At 38.8% G+C, this 22,852-nt stretch overlaps 1 protein-coding gene across 1 annotated transcript; it reads right to left on the bottom strand.

Annotated features, from left to right (window-relative positions):
* Window positions 1-6,429: 6,429 nt before the first annotated feature.
* TUSC1 (tumor suppressor candidate 1) lies at window positions 6,430-7,862 on the bottom strand. Its single transcript, XM_027549101.1, has one exon. The coding sequence runs from the start codon at window positions 7,751-7,753 to the stop codon at window positions 7,124-7,126; it is 630 nt and encodes a 209-aa protein (XP_027404902.1). The 5' UTR covers window positions 7,754-7,862; the 3' UTR covers window positions 6,430-7,123.
* Window positions 7,863-22,852: the final 14,990 nt, after the last annotated feature.

Below are 22,852 nucleotides of genomic sequence, written 5' to 3'. Positions count from 1 at the left end.
ATGAATGAGTTCACATATGTCTTTGACATCATGATTACAATTCCTTTGGATATACATCCAAAGTGGGATTCCTGAGTCATATGGTAGTACTATATTTAATTTTTTGAAGACTTCCATACTATTTCCCATAGTGGCTGCACCAATTTGCATTCTACCAATAGTAGATGGAGAGGGAAATGGCAACCCATTCCAGTGTTCTTGCCTGGAGAATCCCAGGGACGGGGAAGCCTGGTCGGCTGCCGTCTATGGGGTCGCACAGGGTCGGACACGACTGGAGCGGCTTGGCAGCAATAGTATGCAAAGGTTTCCTTTTCTCTATGTCTTCATCAACACCTATTTAAAAAAAAAAAAAAAAAAGTAACAGCCATCCTAGGTATGAGGTGATAGCTCATCATGGTTGTGATTTTCATTTCTCTGAGAAATAGAGATATTGCACATCTTGTCATATACCTGTTGATCACTTGTATGTCTTGTTTAGAGAAATGTCTATTCAAGGTCTTTGTCTACTTTTTATTCCGATAATTTTCTTCTTTAGTTCCTCCCTCCCTCCCTCCTTCTATCCTTTCTCTCTCTCCCTCTCACTTTCCCTTCTCTTCTTCCTTCCTGCTTGCTATTGAATTATAGACAGAATTTCCTTAAATATTTTGCATATTAGCCCTTTATCAGATACACGGTTTGCAAATATTTTCTCCCATTCCAGAGGCTGCTTTTTCATTTTGTTGATGGTTTCCTTTGTTATGCAGAAGCTTTTAAACTAGATGTAATCTTACTCATCTATTTTTGCTTTTGGTATCATCGCCAAGAAATCACTGCCAAGACCAATGTTAAGAGACTTTCGTTCTATATTTTCTTCCAGGAGTTTCTAAGATTTCAATCTTACATTTAAGTCTTTAAAACCACTTTGAGTTACTCTTTGTATTGGTCGACCCGGCGTTCCAAGGTCCACACTATGTTTTTCCTTAGCTTAGCAGGGTATGCTGCTAAGAGTTCAGTTTCATTCTTCCACACATGACTATCCAGTTTTCATGGCACCATTTACCACAGAGACTATCTTTTCCACATTGTGTGGGATATTCACTTTTAAATTGTATCTAAAATTAAATGAATTGATGAGAAGTTATACACATAAGGAGAATTAAAATGGAAAGAAAGCTTTGTGCGTGAAAAGTAGAAGGCTCCGTAATGGCTGACTCAAAACCACCTGCCTCACTCAGTGTAAACTTTGTACGTCTTGTTGTCCCGATTTATATACCAAAAATTGAAAAAAAATTGTTAAATGAAAAATGGTAAATTATTTTGGATTGAGAAATGATATTTGTTATTTATTCCCCTTCAATTCTTTGTAAGCTTTCCGAAGTAGTGACTGAGGACAGTGCCTGTCCACAGAGCAGGGATTCAACATACATTTCAAAAGTGAATGACAGTTTCATCAATACAAGAATGGATTATTTCTAAATTGCTCACCTTGTATATATGTTTGAGATTTGATCTTTAGAATGCTAAAATACAGATTAGTAGGTGGATGATACTGCGTCTTTCCCTATTTTAAGATAGCAGGGAAAACATCTATGCTCAAAAATGATGCATCACTGGTATTGTACTCTATCAAAATCCACGTAGGCCAACGAAGCAAATAATTCTCATCATGAAGGATTTTCAAGTGGTACAAAAATGCTCATAAAATAGTTCATATACACACTGCATGAGAGAAGCAGTAAGATGTGCAGTGCTAGTGGGGTTAGAAGTAACTAAATTTAGGTTTCTTTGATAAATATTGAGTACATACATTAAAACACTGTATCTCCAATTTTATAACATGTAACACTCAGGGTATTATCTTAATCTCTTATGACAAATGTTTTAGATTAATTGCCTTGATCATTTTGAGACAGAACCAGTTACTTTTAAGCAATACGAGAAAGCTCATTCTTTGTATCATTTAAAAATCGATTTTTATAAAAGTTATCTTAAATATCATTGCCGTTAGCTTTAGCAAATCTTTTTCATTTGTATCAGGTTTTAGATTTTCAATGCACTTTCATGTAAACTCATCTCTTTTGATTTTTCTCAACAATTCTGAATTGATATTACTATGCTATAAGTAAAGATACTGAATTCAGTGGACTTTTCTGACTTCAGGTTAAAGAAAGGAAATCTCGAGAGACTGCCACAAAAATCCAGTCTTCCTTTCTTGTATAAATGCCTCTCATTCTTTGATTTGATCAACATCCTCCTCCAATCCACATTATAGAGACACAGAGATAGTATGCCATCTGTACACAAAAGACCCAAGAACTCTTTCTCATCAACTTCACAATCCTGGTGTTAAGCCTGATAAAGAGAGGGCGCTGTTTTCCTTACATTTCTTATGAAAATGATGTATTTCTCCCCTAACACTAGTTCTGATTCCAAGTCTCCACTTTGTCTCTTTCTTACACCCAATGCACACTGCCAAGACTCCAAAATTACGAAATTTTCAAATCTTCACATGCATGATTAATTAATTCTACTTATCCTAGTAGAATTAATTCAACTTATATAGCATATAGAAAGATATCAGAATTCAGTTGCCAGTAAGACTGTTTAGTGAAATTCAACTTTTAAAATAAGAAGTTCTCTTGTGCATCTTCAGGTTATTTTTCAGAGTTGTCTCTTGTATGTTTTTTTCCTCCCAAAGTCCAATATGATTTCTACACTTGTGCTGTGTTTCTTGATAGTCACCTGGGCTCTCAGAATCACTCAGCCATCCTTTTATCTCCCCACTGACTACCTTTGAAATATCTTTAATCGACGTTTGAAACTTTTCTCTACTTTTACAACAGCTAACTTAATTCAACAAATGATTTTACTGTTTTATGGAAAATATATGACCTCACCCAATCTACCTGTCTCCAATCTCATTCTTTCCCTGTATCATCACATGTGCTTTTCTCGCTAGCTCCTCTTTAAGAATTTAATCTATTCCTTTACCAGACTGTTCTAACCCTCTGTGCTTTTGAGATCATCCATTCATGAAAATGTGTTACTTCAATTATATCATCCTCCATTACCCTGTTCATCACATGTTCTTTTATTCACATCTCTCCTGAAATGTAGTCTAATCCATTCTATACACATGATATAAATAATACTGCCCTCAGCAAATTTTCCAACTCTATTCTTCTCTTTAACAAGATACTTATTTAAAAACATTTAATACCCAATTCCTTGTAGCTGCTCAACAATTTATAATGTTAACAGTTTGCCCCCAAAACCTAACGAATTAAAACCACCATTAATTGTTGATCATAGGTTTACTTGGTGGTGGTTTTGCTGATCTTGGCCTGGCTGGGTTGACCTATACAGGGAACATCTATGTGATTATCTGACTAGTTGTTTGGAAACTGGCCCGCTGAAGATAGTTGGTTGGCTGCTGGCTCGGGTAACAGGAGTGATCAGTTACTAGCAACAGAGTCTTCACCATAACTAAAGGCAGATCCATTAAGTTTAAAATACAATGGAGGTTTTAAGTTTAAAATGATAGAATCAAAAGTAAAGTGAGGATATTTGGAAAAATGAAAGGCCAAGGAAGACTTTGATCAGAACCATGTATGAAATATCAGGTAGATTGCTGTTCAATTTCTCTAAGAATTCAAATTTTAGAGTAGAATGCCTACCACTCAGACAAGAATGTTTAAGCACCAACAACCTCACTAATGTCCTTTCTCAAATTTTCTCTAAACTTTAACAGGTATTTGAGAACCTGGATTTAATAAATTAACATGAATAAGGCCAACACTATACTCATAAGCATTAACAGATTCTGAATATGATTTTTAAATAAGCAAAATCCCCTACTTATTACACCAACATAGTTTAATTCTGATCTTTAAGAGATGTTAATGTTAGCATGAAATTTGAGCAGAATAACCTCATAAAATCAGATGTAGATATTATCTAAATATTTTCCTTGGTTCTTATTTCCATTTTATAAATATATTTTTAGTCTATATCAGATAACTGGGCTTCGTTGGTGGCTCAGAGGGTAAAGCATCTGCCTGCAATGCAGGAAACCCGGGTTCAATTCCTGGGTTGGGAAGATCCACTGGAGAAGGAAATAGCAACCCACTCCAGTATTCTTGCCTGGAAAATCCCATGGATGGAGAAGCCTGGTAGGCTACAGTCCATGGGGTCGCAAAGAGTCAGACACGACTGAGCGACTTCACTTCTCACACTCTTCACTCTATATCAGATATGTAAAATATGTATCAGGAAAGCAAGTTTATAGTAGAAAAGCTGGAATTTATAATTGATCACTTAATCACTGAACAGAAATACTAATAAATTTTATCATTCACTCATGAAGATTTTATGACAAATTCTCAGTGAAAAATCTGTTCCTTTAATCAAAACAGAAAATGCTATTTTGGCACTGAAGATAAAATCATTCTGCTAATAATTATTTAGAATATTAATGATTTAATGAATAATTTGGAATTAATCATGGTAATACTCATAAATTGGCAAATCTATGTCTAAGGTTATTAAATAACAAAAGATATTTTCAAGTATCTTTCAAATATTCATAATGTTGAAGAAGTTTAGCAAAGATACCTTGGTCTATGATCTACAAAATACTTTATATTACTCTGATTTACACCCTAATTTTTATAGATAAAAACATAAAGATAGCATATATTGTGAGTAGTACCAATAAAAATTTCTGATTAAAAAAATGCCAGTGCTCTTCACTGAATTATGACATATTTTTGTTGCTTGTTTCTATAAATTATAAGCCCTCTTTTCATTGCACAACAAATCTGAAGTTATGAAAATAAAGTGTTATTGTAACAAGGAAGATAATCTGCAGTTTTAGGTTATTTTTTTTTATCAAACTAGAACCCAGATAAAACTTTTCTAAAATCAGCTTTATCCATTTCTTAATCCAGTACTTATTTTGATATAACAAAATATCTTTTATAAACTATATGATGCCTTATCAATTAACAGAGGCGAAATTCAAAAGTTGAAATATATACTAGCCTTAACTCATGTTATGGGGCATTTGGGTTTCAGAATTTTTAAGACCTTTCAGGAATTATGCTCAAAAAACTTCCTCATTAGTGTGTGTACCTCAGTATTTTACAAAAATTGTTTTCACCATATTTACATTGTACATTATTTTAATACAAAAGGTGTTTAAAACTAGGTAAACTGAATATTTTGCTTAGTTCTTGAATTGCCAATTGACACAATTGGGAATTATTTTTAATTTTTTATATTATTTCCTTATTATAAAACCTTTAACTCCCATTTGCTTAAAAGGAGAGAAAAATGTCAATGCATTCGAAATCTACATATCTGCTAAAACCCATAAATTCGTATGGGAGCAAAATACAGAAGGAAAGTATAAGTAAAACATTTACTTTGAACTTGTACATTTTAGATTTTAAATTGACACAGCCCTTATTCTGAAGCAGGCATTCTGCATATAGCATCTCAATAAAATTTTTATAACATTCTGAGGTAGTTAGAAAAATTTTAATGGTGAGAAATTTTTAATGGTGTGAAAACTAAGGCTTAGAGAGATTAACTAATTTATATGCAAAGTAGGAATAGGGACAATCTGCTTTTTGCCTATTCTTCAATTCTTAGTGCCTCCTAAAAATGTTTTAATTCTTTCCCTATTAAATAAAGACAGAAATACTTTTCACATACCAACTTATTCTCACCAAGTTTCTTCTAACATTTCTTGATCATAGAAGATCTTAATGTTCACAACTATCAACTATCTTTAAGTAAAATGTACAAAGTGTTTTCAATACCCAGGATTAGAAAAATCTCGAAATTATTTTCCTTGGCAACTTGTTTCATAAAATTGGCTATGAAACTTTTGGAGTATGCCACAAATAAAACAAAAACTCTAATTTATGATTTTTTTCTAACTGTAACAAAAACTCTTTTTATTCTTCTTAAACTGAAGTGTTTTCCACCACTTAAACACTCTTTTACACGTATGATCTCTACCAGGTACAACGTCACCCTCTTGATTAATAGGCAAAAGTGTTATTCACTGACAAAGTAGAATCAACTGATCTTAGAATATTTGTTAGGATTAATCTCATTTTTTTGGAATTGAAATTACAACTGACACTTAAATCATATTGTTTTGGGGCTTTTGATGAACATATAATTCATAATTTCTCAAAAATTTTTAAACATTAGCAGTATTAGGCAAAATAGCTGTGTTCTATATTCTGTCAAGTCTAAAACGTGCACAAATTACAAAATAATGTTTAGATTATCTAATTTTTTTGATTATTTTAAAAGATCATTGTTACATAAAGTGAAAAGAGAATGATAGCTTACAAAGGATAATCAAGTTCAGATATTAAGGAAACGTATAAACACTTAACACACTTTAAATAACAGTCATGGGATAGCTTCAGGTTAGTTTCCGTGCACCAAATTTATTTATCAATTCGAAGGATTACTTATAGGAAGATAGTTTAAAATTTCCCAAGGCAGGGGGATGATGGGGGAGTGGGATTAACAAATCAGTATATATTAGATGCATAAGGACTAGAACCAGGGCAGACATGAGTTTCTAAATTATAAACATCACTTTGTGCATTAAAGGGTGATATTTCACAGGATACCAAAGTAACACCGACTTATAAAAACAAACCAAACACTTAAAATGTTGGCCACATGAGAGAGACTAGCTGGAGGCTTTAGGAGACGATGAAAAACAAATCCAGCCAAATCAAAATGTACTATCATCCCTGGAAGAACCAAAATAGAGGAAAAAATACCACAGGTCCTTACAACACCCAGAAAAGTTCAGGCATTAGGAAGGGTCGACTGCCACCCACTTCACGCTGTTTTAAAGCCCGCCCCTCCGGAGCTAGGTCTCCATTGAACTAGCAGGCGCCAGAGACATGTGCTCTGTGCATGGCAGGACTCAGCCCCATGCCCTCCCCAACCTCTCCCCAACCTCTGCGGGTAGAAAGCTCGCCCCCGGGAAGTGTCAGGGCCAGGCCGGAGGCGGGAGCGCGCGGCTCACGCGTGCGCCAGGTGGGGGCAGCACTGAACGGAGGAGGAGCCTGCACGAGGCTCCGCCTCTCGAGGCTGCGGCCTCGGGCTATGGCCAGGGCTCGGAGGGCTCTGGCTCTGGGACTTGGAGGCCTGAGTTTGGGCTGCCCAGAGAGGGCTCCTCCTTGTCTCCAAGCGGTCGCGGCCCCCTCTGTTCGAGGTGCAGCTGCAGCAAGGCCCGCCGGTACATGGCTTCCAGCTTCTCGAGCCGGGCTCTAAGGGCCCTGGGGCTCCCCGGCTCGTCCTCGGGGCCGCCGCCCCTCGCCCTCCGGTTCATGCTGGCCTCCTCCGGGACCGGGGTCGCCCTCGCCGAGTCCGCGGACGCCCCGTCGCTGCCCTCGCCAGGGAACCGCAAGGCCTGACGAAAGAGGCTGCGGTTCTCGCGCTTCAGCCGCCGGTTCTCGAGCCGCAGCCGGGCGTTCTCCTCGCGCAGCCTCGCGTTCTGCCGGTCCCGCTCGTCCCGCGCGCAGATGGCCTCCAGATGGCTCGCCGCCAAGTCGGCGAACCGCTCCTCCAGCTGCTGTCGGGCGCCGCCCGCACGGCCTCGCCAGCCCACGCTGCCGCCGCTGCCGCCACCCCCACGAACGCGGCCTGGGCGGCCTTGCCCGCGGCTGTCTCCGCCGCCTTCCCCGCCGCCACAGCTCCCGCGCCTGGTGGCGCCACCACGCATGCGCCACATCGGTCCCGTCCCAGCCGCGCTGCCAGCGCCGTGGGCCGAGGGGCCGCGCTGTCAGGCGCCAGCGAGTTCGGGGCCCGGCGGGGCGGCCAGGGCAGCTGCGGAGGAGGAAAGGAGGTGGCGGGCGGCGGCTGCTGGCTTGAGGCCAGAGGAGGCCGGGAGTTTGCCCGGTCTGAGGCGTGTCTAGTCTTCTCGGGTGGAGCTGCCCCCGGGGCCTGGGATCTCCAGGCCAGCTCACACACAATGCCCCCGGGGAGCGCTCTGCTGCTCAGCCCTTTTCAGCTGCGCGCTGGGGGGAAAACTGTATCCCAGACTCTGCCAGGGCGCTTCGCGAGGCCCTGAAGGAACCCGCCTGCCTCACCCCGTCCCTAGCCCAGCCACCAGTTACCTTGCCTTTTACAGGGCAATCTCGAAGCAAATAATAGTACAGTGAGAAGTTACGGAATAGCTTTATGGGGCAGGTTGAAAAGCTTAACGGGTTCATTTAGAACACAACGGTTTAAACCACCTCCAAGCTTAATAAAACATTAAGCTTAGAGGCAACAGAAGAGCTGAACACTTGTCACTTGAGGCCTCCCTCAAGCAGGAACGGGTAGCTCTCAGAAGAATATAGGCAATGCCCAGTTTGTGAACAGCCAGCGTTTCACTCGACAAACTGTTTGCAGTTGTGTAGAAACGAAGTTGTAATTAGATTTGCTCAGGCCAAAACCTATGAAATTCAAAATGAGTCCAACTCATTCAGGAAAATTGAAATACTCAGTAAATTTCAAATGTTCTGGGTGGATACAACTCATTGAATGATGGCATTCTTTGCTTCTAAGGGAATCAACTTACACAGTAACTGGACAAATGCAAAGTAAATTAAGGACAAGATAAGAATGCCAGAATCTCACGGGCCAGACTGGTGGTAGCAAGATTCTACATTTTAACAAGGTCCCAGGTAATTCTTAGGTTAACTGAAGTCTTCAAGCCACAAGTAAATGAACTAGAAAAGCATTTGAGAAACCTAGTTCACAGTTGGGGTTTTCACTGAAAAATACAAAGAGAAGTAAGTAGAGGAAAAGATAGGATTATACAACTTTTATCCTAAAACACTACAAACACAATCTCTCAATCGTCATTTCATAAAGTCAAAAAAGTAGGAAAGAATAAGAATTTTAAGAAATAGAAATTAAATTTTATGAAAGAAAGGCGATATTCTTAATTTCCGTTGAAAATTGATGACAAAAACTTTGTTGCAGACATACATCAAATACTCTATGGATTATTGAACTATATAACTACATATATATATATATATATTTCCCCCCCTCCCCCTATAGAGTGTATAGTTCAGTTCAGTTCAGTTCGGTAGCTCAGTCGTGTCCGACTCTTTGAGACCCCATGAATCGCAGCACGGCAGGCCTCCCTGGCCATCACCAACTCCCGGAGTTCACTCAGACTCATGACCATCGAGTCAGTGATGCCATCCAGCCATCTCATCCTCTGTCGTCCCCTTCTCCTCCTGCCCCCCAATCCCTCCCAGCATCAGAGTCTTTTCCAATGAGTCAGCTCTTCGCACGAGGTGGCCAAAGTACAGAGTGCAGGAAAAAATGCTGGTGTGTAAGGAAAGATGATTAGTTCTCAGTTTTAGACAGGAGCCCTAGGAACCCATGAGGTGAAAAGTTAGATATGCCATAGGACTTAGAGAAAAAATCTGCATAAGAAAGATTCAGTCACCTCTTGGATGTTATTACTTGAGTACTGGTGTTTTATTTTTTGTTGGCTTCACTTTCCTCATCCTTGCATTAGTAAACCTACTAGTATTCTCATTTTACATCTCAGATTTAAACTGCCTTGTATCCTTTGTAAAAATATCTCCTAAATTTTTGTTCCTAACCACTGTAAATGAACTGTACTGAGTTTTCTAAAGAATACTGACACTGGTTACATGAGAAGGCCTCTATGTCCTACTCTCTACCCCTTATCTAACCCCAAAGTACTCTTTTGCCCTTCATAAGTTATTGAAGTAATATAAAATATTATGAAAATCAGGTAAAACTGCTTAGGCAGAAATTGTCTGTTTTATGTAGTTTATAGTAACTGATCTAGATATATGTGTATCTTCCCAAAAGAGAGACTCCATTAAAATTCTACAACTCTGGTCAGTCACATGGCATATATAACCATCTTTATTTTACTAAAAGAAAGGAAAGAAGGGAAGAAGAAAAGGGAAAAAAAAAAGAGAGAGAAAATTGATCCAGCAAAAATTATCACTCATAATCATGAAGGTTATCTGTGGATAGCAATAAACATTCACCTAGGATTAACGGAGATTCCATCATCCTCCAAAATAGGAGGTAGAGACAATAATCTCTAAGTTGAAAGAGAATTTGGAACGGAATTACCAAAATGATCACTGCCCAAATTATTCCTTGTATTTAAATATATTTAAATTTACTTAGCATATGTCAAGAACTGTATACCTGAAGATGAATATTACATCATTTCTAAATATAGTAGCACAAGTTAGTAAAAATGGTTCTACCAACTATTATTTATTAGTAGCCTACATATGAAAATAGTATTGCATAAATAATAAAAGACATATACAAAAATAAAATGAAAAATCTTAGAGAAAACAATTATGGGAATGATAAAGTTTAAGATAAATTATTCTTAAAAGAGGAGAATATAGAAAAACATAAAAGCTCTTAATTAGAAAACATATAAATATCTGTGCTTTCTTTTAAAAATGAGGGCTTGTAAACAGTAAAATTATTTGCTTACTAAACAGAAAAATGCTCAAAGGACACAGATTTCTCTTTCCTGACCTTGTCATTATTGTCCTGTTAAGCTACTCTTACTCAAGAAAGAGATAAGAATTCTCCTATGATAAATGCCACAGTTTTGTAAATAAAAACTTCAATGGACTATTTGCACTGTGTGTTTAGGAAACTAACTCCAAAGATTATCCTTTGACTAAGGTTATAAAATTTGGAGTAAAAGAGCAGAAAAAAATTCAAATAAGTTAATTTAAAGTACTTGATTTTGCTGTTTCCCTGAAACAACAACTTCTTAGTTTTTTGTTAAGGGGACTTTTTGTAATTTTTTTTTTTCCTCCCTCCACACCTTCAATACCCATTCTCTAATTATTTGAAAACGTATATTTCATTTTATGTTAGAGAAAAAAAAAAAAAGATGAATAGATGAGGTTATAGTCACTGTGCTTCTTAATATAATGCCGTAAATCAGCATTTTTGTAAATACGGAGCTGAGAAAAGCTGTGTTAGCAAATTGGAGTGGCACTGCTTTTTTGCCTCAACTTTAGTATTTCTCAAAGCCACATTTGAATGACAGCTGAGTTCTTTATCCCTTTTCTCTCATCCTCCATACAAGTTCCCCCCCTACCCCCACCATATATACTGCTGCTGCTGCTGCTGCTAAGTCGCTTCAGTCGTGTCCGACTCTGTGCGACCCCATAGACGGCAGCCCACCAGGCTCCCCCGTCCCTGGGATTCTCCAGGCAAGAACACTGGAGTGGGGTGCCATTTTCTTCTCCAATGCATGAAAGTGAAAAGTGAAAGTGAAGTCGCTCAGTCAGGTCCGACTCTTAGCGACCCCACGGACTGCAGCCTTCCAGGCTCCTCCATCCCTGGGATTTTCCAGGCAAGAGTACTGGAGTGGGGTGCCATTGCCTTCTCTGCCACATACACTATCTGGTGTATATTTCTAGGTGTTAGCTTGAGAAAAAGGTCCTGTGTCCCTAGCTAATTTCTAAGATTCTTTTATTGTCAGACTTATTTGACTCTCACTTTAAAAAACACATTTCTTATAAAATTAATCTTATATTAAGGTAATTTATGGCACATTCACATTGGAAAAAGCCATCCCATATCAAATATCTCTGTGTTGTCTCTATTGTTAAGACATCCTATAATATCTCATTCAATGATCTTTGGTTAACAACTTTGACCAAGGTCAGTTGTATATAATGTTGAACTCCTTACACTGGCAGTTGCAGCTGACCATAATCTGGATGCCCTGGGCATTTCTGTGCTTACCTTCCACTTCTCCTCTGATGCTCTAGTCCCTCTGCTACCAAGAGTCACTGAGGTCTTTTGCCCTGGAGTTTGAATGTAATGGACTATCTGTAGGCTGAATTCAGTTCAGTTCAGTCGCTCAGTCATGTCCAACTCTTTGAGACCCCATGAATCGCAGCACGCCAGGCCTCCCTGGCCATCACCAACTCCCGGAGTTCACTCAGACTCACATCCATCAAGTCAGTGATGCCATCCAGCCATCTCATCCTCTGTCATCCCCTTCTCCTCCTGCCCCCAATCCCTCCCAGCATCAGAGTCTTTTCCAATGAGTCAGCTCTTCGCATGAGGTGGCCAAAGTACTGGAGTTTCAGCTTTAGCATCATTCCTTCCAAATAAATCCCAGGGTTGATCTCCTTTAGAATGGACTGGTTGGATCTCCCTGCAGTCCAAGGGACTCTCAAGAGTCTTCTCCCAACACCACCGGCTGAATTATGTATTATGTAGGCTGAATTATGTCCCCTCAAAAATTTGTATGTTGAAACCCTAACTGCTAATGTGATGGTATTAGGAGATGGGGCTTGTGGGAGGTAATCAGGTTTCAGTTCAGTTTAGTTCAGTCGCTCAGTCATTTCCCACTGTTTGAAACCCCATGAACTGCAGCATGCCAGGCTTCCCTTTCATCACCAACTCCCAGAGTTTACTCAAACTCATGTCCATTGAGTCGGTGATGCCATGCAACCATCTCATCCTCTGTTGTCACCTTCTCTCACCTACAGTCTTTCCCAGCATCAGCATCTTTTCAAATGAGTCAGTTCTTCACATCAGTCATTGGCCAAACTACTGGAGTTTCAGCTTCAGCATCAGTCCTTCCAATGAATATTCAGGACTCATTTCCTTTAGGATGGGCTGGTTGGATCTCCTTGCTGTCTAAGGGGCTCTCAAGAATCTTCTCCAACACCACCGTTCAAAAGCATCAATTCTTCAGCACTCAGCTTTCTTCATAGTCCAATTCTCACATCCATACATATGGAAAAACCATAGCTTTGACTAGATGGACCTTTGATGGCAAGTAATGTCTCTGCTTTTTAATACTGTCTAGGTTGGTCATGACTTTTCTCCCAAGGAGCAAGCATCTTTTAATTTCATGGCTTCAGTCACCATCTGCAGTGATTTTGGAGCCCCCAAAAATAAAGTCTGTCATTGTTTCCACTGTTTCCCCATCTTAGTTTTCTGAATGTTGAGCTTTAAGCCAACTTTTTCACTCTCCTCTTTCACTTTCATCAAGAGGCTTTTTAGTTCCTCTTCACTTTCTGCCATAAGGGTGGTGTCATCTGCATATCTGAGGTTATTGATATTGTTCCTGGCAGTCTTGATTCCAGCTTGTGCTTCATACAGTCCAGCATTTCACATGATGTACTCTGAATATAAGTTAAAGAAGCAGGGTGACAATATACAGCCTTGATGTACTCCTTTCCCAATTTGGAACCAGTCTTGTTCCATGTCCAGTTCTAACTTCTTGACCTGCATACAGATTTCTCAGGAGGTAGGTCAGATGGTTTGGTATCCCCATCTCTTCAAGAATTTTCCATAGTTTGTTGTGATCCACACATTCAAGAGGAGAGTGAAAAAGTTGGCTTAAAACTCAACATTCAGAAAACTAAGATCATGACATTTGATCCTATCACTTCATGGCAAATAGATGAGGAAACCGTGGAAATAGTGACAGAGTTTATTTTGGGGGGCTCCAAAATCACTGCAGATGGTGACTGCAGCCATGAAATTAAAAGACACTTGCTCCTTGGAAGAAAAGTTATGACAAACCTAGACAGCATATTAAAAAGCAGAGACATTACTTTGCCAACAAAGGTCCATCTAGTCAAAGCTATGGTTTGTCCAGTAGTCATGTATGGATGTGAGTGTTGGACTATAAAGAAAACTGAGCACCAAAGAATCAATGCTTTGAACTGTTGTATTGGAGAAGACTCTTGAGAGTCCCTTGGACTGCAAGGAGATCCAACCAGTCCATCCTAAAAGAAATCAGTCCTGAATGTTCATTGGAAGGACTGATGCTGAAGCTGAAGCTGCAATATTTTGGCCACCTGATATGAAGAACTGACTCATCAGAAAGGACCCTGATGCTGGGAAAGATTGAAGGTGGGAGGAAAGGGGATGACAGGATGATATGGTTGGATGGCATCACTGACTCAATGGACATGAGTTTGAGTAAACTCAGGGAGTTGGTGATGGACAGGGAGGCCCGGTGTGCTGCAGTCTATGGGGTCGCAAAGAGTCGGATAAAACTGAGCAACTGAAGTGAACTGAACGCAGTTAAAGGCTTTGGTGTAGTGGATAAAGCAGAAGTAGATATTTTTCTCAAACTCTTGCTTTTTTGATGACCCAACAGATGTTGGAAATTTTATCTCTGCTTCCTCTGCCTTTTCTAAATCTAGCTTGAACAACTGGAAGTTCATGGTTCACGAAATGTTGAAGCCTGACCTGGAGAATTTTGAGCATCATTTTGCTGGGTGTGAGATGAGTGCAATATGCGGTAGCTTGACCATTCTATGGCATTGCCTTTCTTTGGGAATCAGGTTTAGAGGAGGTCATGAGGGTGAGGCTCCCTCCTGATGTAATTAGTGCCCATTAAGAAAAGACATCAGAAAGCTTCCCGCCCCCGCTCTCTGCCCACCTTGTGAGTAGACAGCCGAAAGTTGGCCATCTGCAAGCCAGGAAGAGTGCCCTCGCTGGGGAGCTGAGTCAACCAGCACCTTGATCTTGGACGTCCCAACCTCTGAACTGTGAAAAATATATTCCTGTTGTTTTTACAGCACCTTTCATTTTTTTGCCTCACTTATCTGGATTGTAAAGAATCGAAGGCAAAGTTTATACCCTACCATTTCATACACGTGTCTTAGACCCCCTGAACTCAAGGTGCTGTTCTCTCTTTTTGACATTGATAACATAATGTAATACCTGTTCCAATAATTTGATGCTGGGGTCCTTTCCTGTGTTAGTATTCCTGTACAAGTAGATCTGCAAATAAGATGTGAGTTCCTGGATCTGCTTATATTGTATAAGTGTGTGTGTGATACAAATATTTCTAGAATGACTAGGATATTAAAAACATTTATTCCTCATTCTCTTATATAATCTTGAAGACTTTACCAAGTAAAACTGTAATTATTTAATATTCAATAAAGTCAACCTTTTGAAGAAGGAAATGGCAACCCACTCCAGTATTCTTGCCTGGAGAATCCCATGGACAAAGGAGCCTAGCAGGCCACAGCCCATGGGTTTGCAAGAGTTAGACATGACTTAGGGACTCAACCACCAAAGTCAACCTATATACCCAGTAGCTGACCTAACTGCAACTCACAAAAAAAGGGTTTTAGCATGCTGAAAAATTTCAGACTGAATTGGGAAGGAGGTTGGCACTGCCTTGTCAATGACAAGCCTTGTTAAAGGCTTATCTTAGCATATTAATATATAAAAGGTTTATCTTGAAAGTATGTTTTTGACTATGAAATAAATAAGAGGTAAAAGTTCTGTACTAAGACACACCCAGATCTTATCATCAACACCACAACCCTTCTACCCCAGTTATATAGCCTTGGGCAGCCTTCTTAAACCACTTTCTTAATTTGTACAATGGGAATAAAGTAGTATTTACTTTATGGGGTTCTTGTGAGGAACTCTTAAAAATCTTAAAACAGAGTCAGCCAGCAAGTATTACATATTAACTCTTGATATTATTATTATTTTGTTCTTTTTATAAGACGGGATTTAGAGAAAGTTCTTATGAAGAGCCAGTGCTATTTAAACTCTCCATGTGAGTTATTTGCTTAAGGAGCTGACCCAAATATAATATGCAGCTCCTTTGCAGATATGATTCTTATTTTTTGATAGTTTTCATTAAATGTTTGGATTTGAAAATCCATATTTTGTGAGGTCCATGTGCTGAAAAACTTGGTTAATCACATTCTGAGCTTGGTGTTTGCTAATATTCTCTCTAAAATCCTAGATGAACACGGTTTATTTTCTGGGAGCAGATTTATTAGGGCTATGAAGAGCATGTATCGATGCTTGGTAGCATGAATATCTCTTTATTGGAATAATTACTAGAAAGTTAGGAATTGAGAATATTGATTACATTTATTTAGTCTTTTGATATGGACAAAAATATTAAAAACCATCAAACATTAGCACTGCCCTTTGACAGCATCACTTAATTCTAGCTACAGGGAAAATTGTGACATAAACAAAAGCAGCATGACTTATTTGTCTTAATTAGGATACTTTCTACATGAGAGAGAGAGACTCTCCTTCCTTTAAACATTATAAAAGCCCTAGCCAGACTAATACAAGAGACCAAGGGCAATACAGATTAAGCAGAAAATAACATAGTAAGAGCAAAAGGTGTGCCCACAGGATCCTTAACCAAAACAAGTCCAGGACTTTTTAAGGTGGGAAATGTTTTTGTTAGTTCTAAACTAGTGTTTCCATCCTGCATGCTTGCAGATTAGTATTGTTCCTTAAAGAGACTGGCCTGTGCACCAGCTATAAGCAGCTATTTGAATTTCAGTTTAAATGAATGTAAAGTTAAAATTTAAAACTTGGTTCCTACATTACACCAGCTCCATTTCAGGTTCTCTGCAGTCCCGTGTGGCTTAGTGTCTGTCATGATGGATTGAGCAGGTAATAGACCATTTCCATTATCACAGAGACGTCTATTGGACTGCACTGGGACAATTAGTATACCTCACTTCTTACTCTAATTATTGGTCTCAGTCTTCAGAAAGCCATGGCGAAAGTGATACTGGGAAAAAAATGCAAGAGACCACTCTGCATATTTCTAGTATTTTCTCTGTGTTTGATTTCACGTGAATGAAACAGTTTTTCTTTGTTTTGTTTTAAGTCAACCCTGAACATTTAGGGCTGTCTTATTCTTAAGCATATGTAACCAAAGATAGTTGTTCTGTCTCAGTTTGAGTTTTCCTGTCACATACACATAATTGAAGGTAGTAATAAAAGTTTAGGAATAATTTCTAATTAGAACTACCAGGTTATTTATGAGCTATTTTCAGAAGGGTGCAAAAAAAATTTTTTTTTAATTTTTCTCTTACCACTGTCCCTCAAACCCGTTCTTTCACCCTCCCCTCCCTTCCTTTGTATAGTAGCTCGAGAAGAATCATTACTGTACCATTACTTCTGAATGTTAATCAACAGTCTTCATTTTCAGATATTAAAAGTCCATTTCAATATAATTCAAAATGTCAAATGCTCAGTCAATTCCTTGTTTCTCATCTCCTCAGAGCACTGTTGCCACGCTTCCCCTCAGATTGAGACCAACCAGGCTTAATGGAAAAGGAGGGTAAAACAGATGTTTATTCTCTTCCATGCCTCATCTTCTCACCCTCCTCTAACAACTGCCTCTAGTTCCTTCAGGGTCAGCAACAAGGGTAAGGTGAATGTGGAATTAGAATAAAAGGAAAAAAAAAATCACAGGTATCTGGTGCCGCCATTTTCTGGCGTCGGGTCCTCGGGTATTAGACGACTTGACACCCCCTTGCGTTGCAAACCTGTTCTCTCACAGGGCACCATAGTGGTTTCTTTTTTTTTTTTAATTGGAGGATAATTGCTTTATAATACTGTGTTGGTTTCTGCCATACAACTACATGAATTGGCCATAAGTATATGTATATCCCCTCCCTCTAGAGCCTTCCCTCTGCATCCCCATCCTACTCATCTAGGTTGAAACAGAGCATGGGGCTGAGCTCCCTGTGCTCCCAGCAACTTCCCACTAGCTGACTATTTTCAACAGGGTAGTGTAAATATTCTAAGGCTACTCTTTCACTTTGTCCCACCCTCTCCTTCCTTTGCTCAGGACATGGAAGCAACCTAGATGTCCACTGACAGATAAATGAATAAAGAAGCAAGTCCTACCATATTTCAATAAGTAATGGAATTACTTATTGAAATGGAATGGAATAATTGAAATAGTAATGGAATAACAATTATTCCAGTAATTATTCCAATAATAATTATTCCAAATGGAATGGAATAATTAAAAAGTAATGGAATAATACTTAGCCATAAAAAAGGAACAAATTTGAGTCAGTTGAAGTAGATAAACCTAGAGCCTGTTATACAGAGTGAAGTTAGAAAAACAAATACTGTATATGAATGCATATATATGGAATCTAGAAAGATGTATTGATGAACCTATTTATAGGCAGGAATAGAGATGCACACGTAGATTGTGGGCCATGTGGGGTTTTTTGACCACCACACACTGATCCTCTGACACAGCTCATTCCCCTTTCTTAACTTCTAATAACTCTTTCCTCAACCTTTCCTCTGGTGGTAAACTGCACAGACTCTTTCTGTGAGGTTGCCTTCCTTCCCACAGGTAATCCCTTTGGAGAAGCTGTCTGGTGAAAGTTAAAGCCAGTTACATTCCTTCTTTCCCACCTCAGTCCAAATTCAGAAAGTGCAGGTCACTCCCACTGCAGCCTTGTCATTTTTCCTATCATCAAAATCATCCTCAGTTAACCTTTAAGATTTATTCAGGGAACAACATCCCACAAACATCATAGTGTGTGAAGGCCACTTTCCCCACAATCCACCTTGTGGAAGCATGTGCCAAGGATACCAGTTTCTGTAGCTGAGAGAGTGTCCTGCTTCAGGCTGAATGTCAGTTTCCATTCTGTGGACTGCTCACGTGATCTGGCTGTGTTTCTTCTGAGGTACTCGTATTTAGACTACATAGGGAGTGGAAAACACTCTCTGTTAGGCAGCCCACTCCAGTACTCTTGCCTGGAGAATCCCATGGAGGGAGGATCCTGGTAGGCTCACATGGGGTCGCAGAGTCGGACACAACTGAGCGACTTCACTCACTCACTCACTCAGACTCTTCCAAGAACTTCACATCCTCAGTCTTTTCACTGATCATGCTGCCCTCTTATATCTAGGTCAGTGAGCCAGTTTCCCAGTTCAAACCCCTTGGTGAAGGTTCTGGATATGGTTTGGACTCTCTTAGGTAGGCACCTATAATCAATGTGTAGTTTTAACACTTTAGCTGAGATGAGAGCAAGTCTTACCATATTTCAAAGAAAGAAAACATGTCTCATTGAAGGCTATACATTCATCCAATCAAGTAGTATTTAATAAATTCAACTATGAATCAGTATTTAAAAAACTTAAAATGTATAAAGTGCCCAGAACACTGTAGGAACTTGAACAAGTAATGCCATTACAGTTGTAAACTCCAAAATTGCAAACTCTGAGAATATGCTGGATTCCTATATCCTTTCTTTTTTTTTATGTTTTCATTAAATATTTTATTTAATCCAATGACCTTATTTTTATTTTTCTATACTATGCTAGTGTTCTGCAAATTTATGTCTCAATCCAAAAATTCTACTCTGAGTTCCAGCTTCATACACTGAATCTCACCTGACATGTCTTCTTGACTATCTTGCAGGTGTTTTAAACAATATTTTCAAAATGAAACTTAATACACTGCCCTGCTCTCCTAACCCATTTTGATTTTAGACTTACCCTTCTTAACAATTAGTATCATCATCCATTTGGTGGTATAAACCAGTTATCATCTTTCTTCCTTACCATTTCCACCCTCTTGGGATCGATTTTCAGTTGTTAATTTCTTACTCTTAAAAAAGAAAAAAAAAAACTTGATTTTTCTCAGCATCTCCTCTGACTTAAGATTAGTCCAAAGTACTATCACCTATTATGTGGCCTATGAAGCAACTACTTTGTTGGTCTCAGTATTTACTCTCTCAAATTCATTCTGCACAGAGTGATCAGTGTGACTTTTTGCAAACATAAATATAAGAATGCTGCTTCTCTACAGAAAACCTTCCAGTTGCTTCCCATTATAATGCCAATAAAATTTAAAACCTTTATCATAGCCTACAAATTCCTGAATAATCGCTGGCTCCTGGTTACTTCTTAAGACTCCTCTATTTTTATTACCTACTTGTCTGCTACATCCTAGCAGACATGTTGGCTTCTTTTAATTCTTAGAGCTTGTCAAATTGTTTCCTGCTTTGGAGATTTTGAACGTCCATTTCTAATTGGAATGTATTTTTCCTCTACTCTTGTGACTTGCCTTTAAAAAAATCATTTACATCTCAAGTTAAATATTCTTTCCATCAAAGTTTTCCTAGATAACAACCATCTCTGCTGTCTATCACTTCACCTTATTCACTTGCTTCAGAATACTGAAAAATGGCTATAACTATATTTTATTAATTTTCCATTAATCTGTTAAGTTCAATTTTAATACAATATTTTATTCACCTATTCTGCCAGTCTGTAAGAAACAAAGAAACAGAACCCACATCATATTTGTTTATCCCTTTATACTATCTAGTCTAATATAGGCAGACAATAAACATTTGTTGAATAAATGAATGAATACAGAGGTGACCTATACTTCTTTTTCAGCTGTTAATTTATTTTAAAAATCTTGATTATTAAATATAAAGTTAATATTAAATTAATTTTTAGCAAACCTAAATTTTCAAATATTAGGAAAATAGAACTTTGAAGTTCAAATCTTGATAAAATTGGCTAAGTTTGATTATACATGCAGGAAATATCCAGATATAGGGAGAAATTCACCAAGAATATACAGCAATCCACCTAATCAGTAGATTTTAGGTTAGAATAAAACAAGACTGGGAGAAAATATGATAGTGCTGACTAAGCAATTTAAGGAGTGCTCGAGTTTAAGAAACTGATTTTACACAGTGTTTTTATAGTTTAAAAGCACTGCAGTCTTAAGCAAATGAACAAACAAAAAACCAGACAACAAACAAAAAATGTCATCACTTTATAGTTAAATGAAAACCATATCAAAGAGCTCACCAGTAATTATTTATAGACTGAGAGAAAAGTATTTGTACGAGATTGTGGAGAAGCAAAGGATAAGAAGTGGGAGAAGACTGTGTTCCTCAAAAGAGAACAATGGAGTGGAAAGAGGGTATCTGAAAACCGTGCATCTGAAATGGTTGTCACACAGAGAAGAAAGAAAATTAGAGGCTGGTCCTCTAAATTTTTCTTGAGTGTATTTTGGCTAGAACATAGATTCTAATTTCCTAGGCTATTGTTCAGAAGTTTATATAGTTGAAATACAATACACCCATTGTAAAACATATGGATAGGTAGTTGATAAAATGGATGAGCAACCGACTGGCAATAATATGACAACATACGTGTGTGTTTGTGTGTGCGCGTGTGTGTGTGCACACGCACGTGTGTGAGTGTGCTCAGTTGCTCAGTTGTGTTCAGCCCTTTGTGACCTCATGACAGTGGTGGTGGTGGTTTAGTCATCTCTGACCCTTGTGACCCCATGGGCTGGACCCCAGCAGGCTCCTCAGCCCATGGGATTTCCCAGGCAAGAATACTGGAGTGGGTTGCCATTCCTTTTCCAGGAAATCTTCCTGACCCAGGGATCGAACCTGGGTCTCCTGCATTGGCAGGTGGATTTTTTACCCACTGAGCTACTAGGGAGGTCCATGACATTAAGGGATGGCAAATCAGTGACACAAGGGCTAGTTCTCCCTCGCCTATGCAGATATCACTAACCACATTCTTCTTCCTTGCTAAGCTTGGATTTGGACTCAGATTTTAAAACTTTCTTAACACAATGCTCCCTTACTAAAGTGTGGAAGATCTAATTTCAATTTCCTCCACAAGCAACTGAGAAAGCAAAGAGTAGAGATTAGTCCTCATCTTTCAAGGACAACACTCTTCAGACCCCCTAAATTGTTTGAGTGTTATTACTCAGTATTTTAGCTGTACCTAAATGAAAGAGATAACAATCTCTCTCTGTTTACACTACAAATTCTAACCTCAGATATATCATTGAATATATGCCTCCAGATCCATAATCTCTTGAACTACCTCATAACCCACAGGAGACTTTAAGTTTTAGCTCTGTTACTGCTTTTCAAAAGATGCAATGTTACACATGTATGAAATATAAAGGCAATGATGTATGCATTCTTCTTTATATAATCAAAAATAATTATTCCCATATACTTTTATCTTTTTGCAGCATGTGGTAATAATAGAGACATGTTTGTTTGTTCTAGGTAATTTGAGTTACTTATAACAAGTACAGGGTAAATTATTGGTCATTTACTTCCTTTTATTTACTTGCTACTGAGAGATAAACCACCATTTGGCAAGCTCCACAGTATAACATGAATAATGATCCAATGAGTGGGGTGAGATGTAAGCATTCCAATCACCAGTTCTACTCTCAAAGCAAGCTCTGAAACCTTTTGTTTGAAAGGCTAGAAATAATACTCTTCAATTATTCCAGATATCAACAAACAACAAACAAAAGCCAAATCTTTGCTAAAATCCTCTTTAACGTCTCAGATCAGGACTGTCAGCAGAGCCTATTGTAGGTAAGAGATTTAGAGGCTTCAGGGGAGAGTCTAGGAGAAGGAACACTGTCTGCTTTAACAGTACTGACTTGAAAAAATAGGGTTTTTGTCAGCCACCTCACAAGCAAGAGGCATCTGTCTAGGGATAAGACAAAGGGTGTCAGAACAGAGCTATCCATCAGAATATGACTGAAGGGAAAAGACTATTCACATTTAGAAAAATATAATAATTGAAGTCCATAGAATGCAGGCTAGGAGAGACATTATACTTGCTAACAGGGATAACGGGACTCGATGGGGAGTAGCTGAGAATGCAAATGTGCTTCACATTCCATTCCCAGGGAATGTGCTGTCTGATTTGTTTGTTTGCTTATTTTTAAATTTAATTTACTTTGTGACAGTTTGGTGGTTATCGTTTTAGTCTGTTATTTTCTGTTTCAGTGTACAGATAGCGCTACTGCCCAAGAAAGTGACAGGCACATTGTTCATGGCTCTAGCAGGGCCGAGGGTCCTTGTGGCAGCCATTCGGGGCTTCCTGGCCAGGGCTGGGAGCCACCCAGCAGTCTGTCCTCTTCCTGGTCAGAAGGCATTGAGCTCTGCTCAAGTGGACTCTAACACTGTTAGCAAATAGAACTCTAATTTTTTGTTCCCAATATTGC

Source organism: Bos indicus x Bos taurus, chromosome 8 (assembly GCF_003369695.1).
Source record: "Bos indicus x Bos taurus breed Angus x Brahman F1 hybrid chromosome 8, Bos_hybrid_MaternalHap_v2.0, whole genome shotgun sequence".
NCBI lineage: Eukaryota > Metazoa > Chordata > Mammalia > Artiodactyla > Bovidae > Bos > Bos indicus x Bos taurus.
Note: the sequence above shows the minus strand (reverse complement) of the source record. Positions and strands in the feature narration are given on the sequence as shown.

What these genes read in the sequence shown, in the direction of transcription:
- TUSC1 (XM_027549101.1), bottom strand. Translation starts at nt 7,753, where the DNA reads ATGTGGCGCATGCGTGGTGGCGCCACCAGGCGCGGGAGCTGTGGCGGC.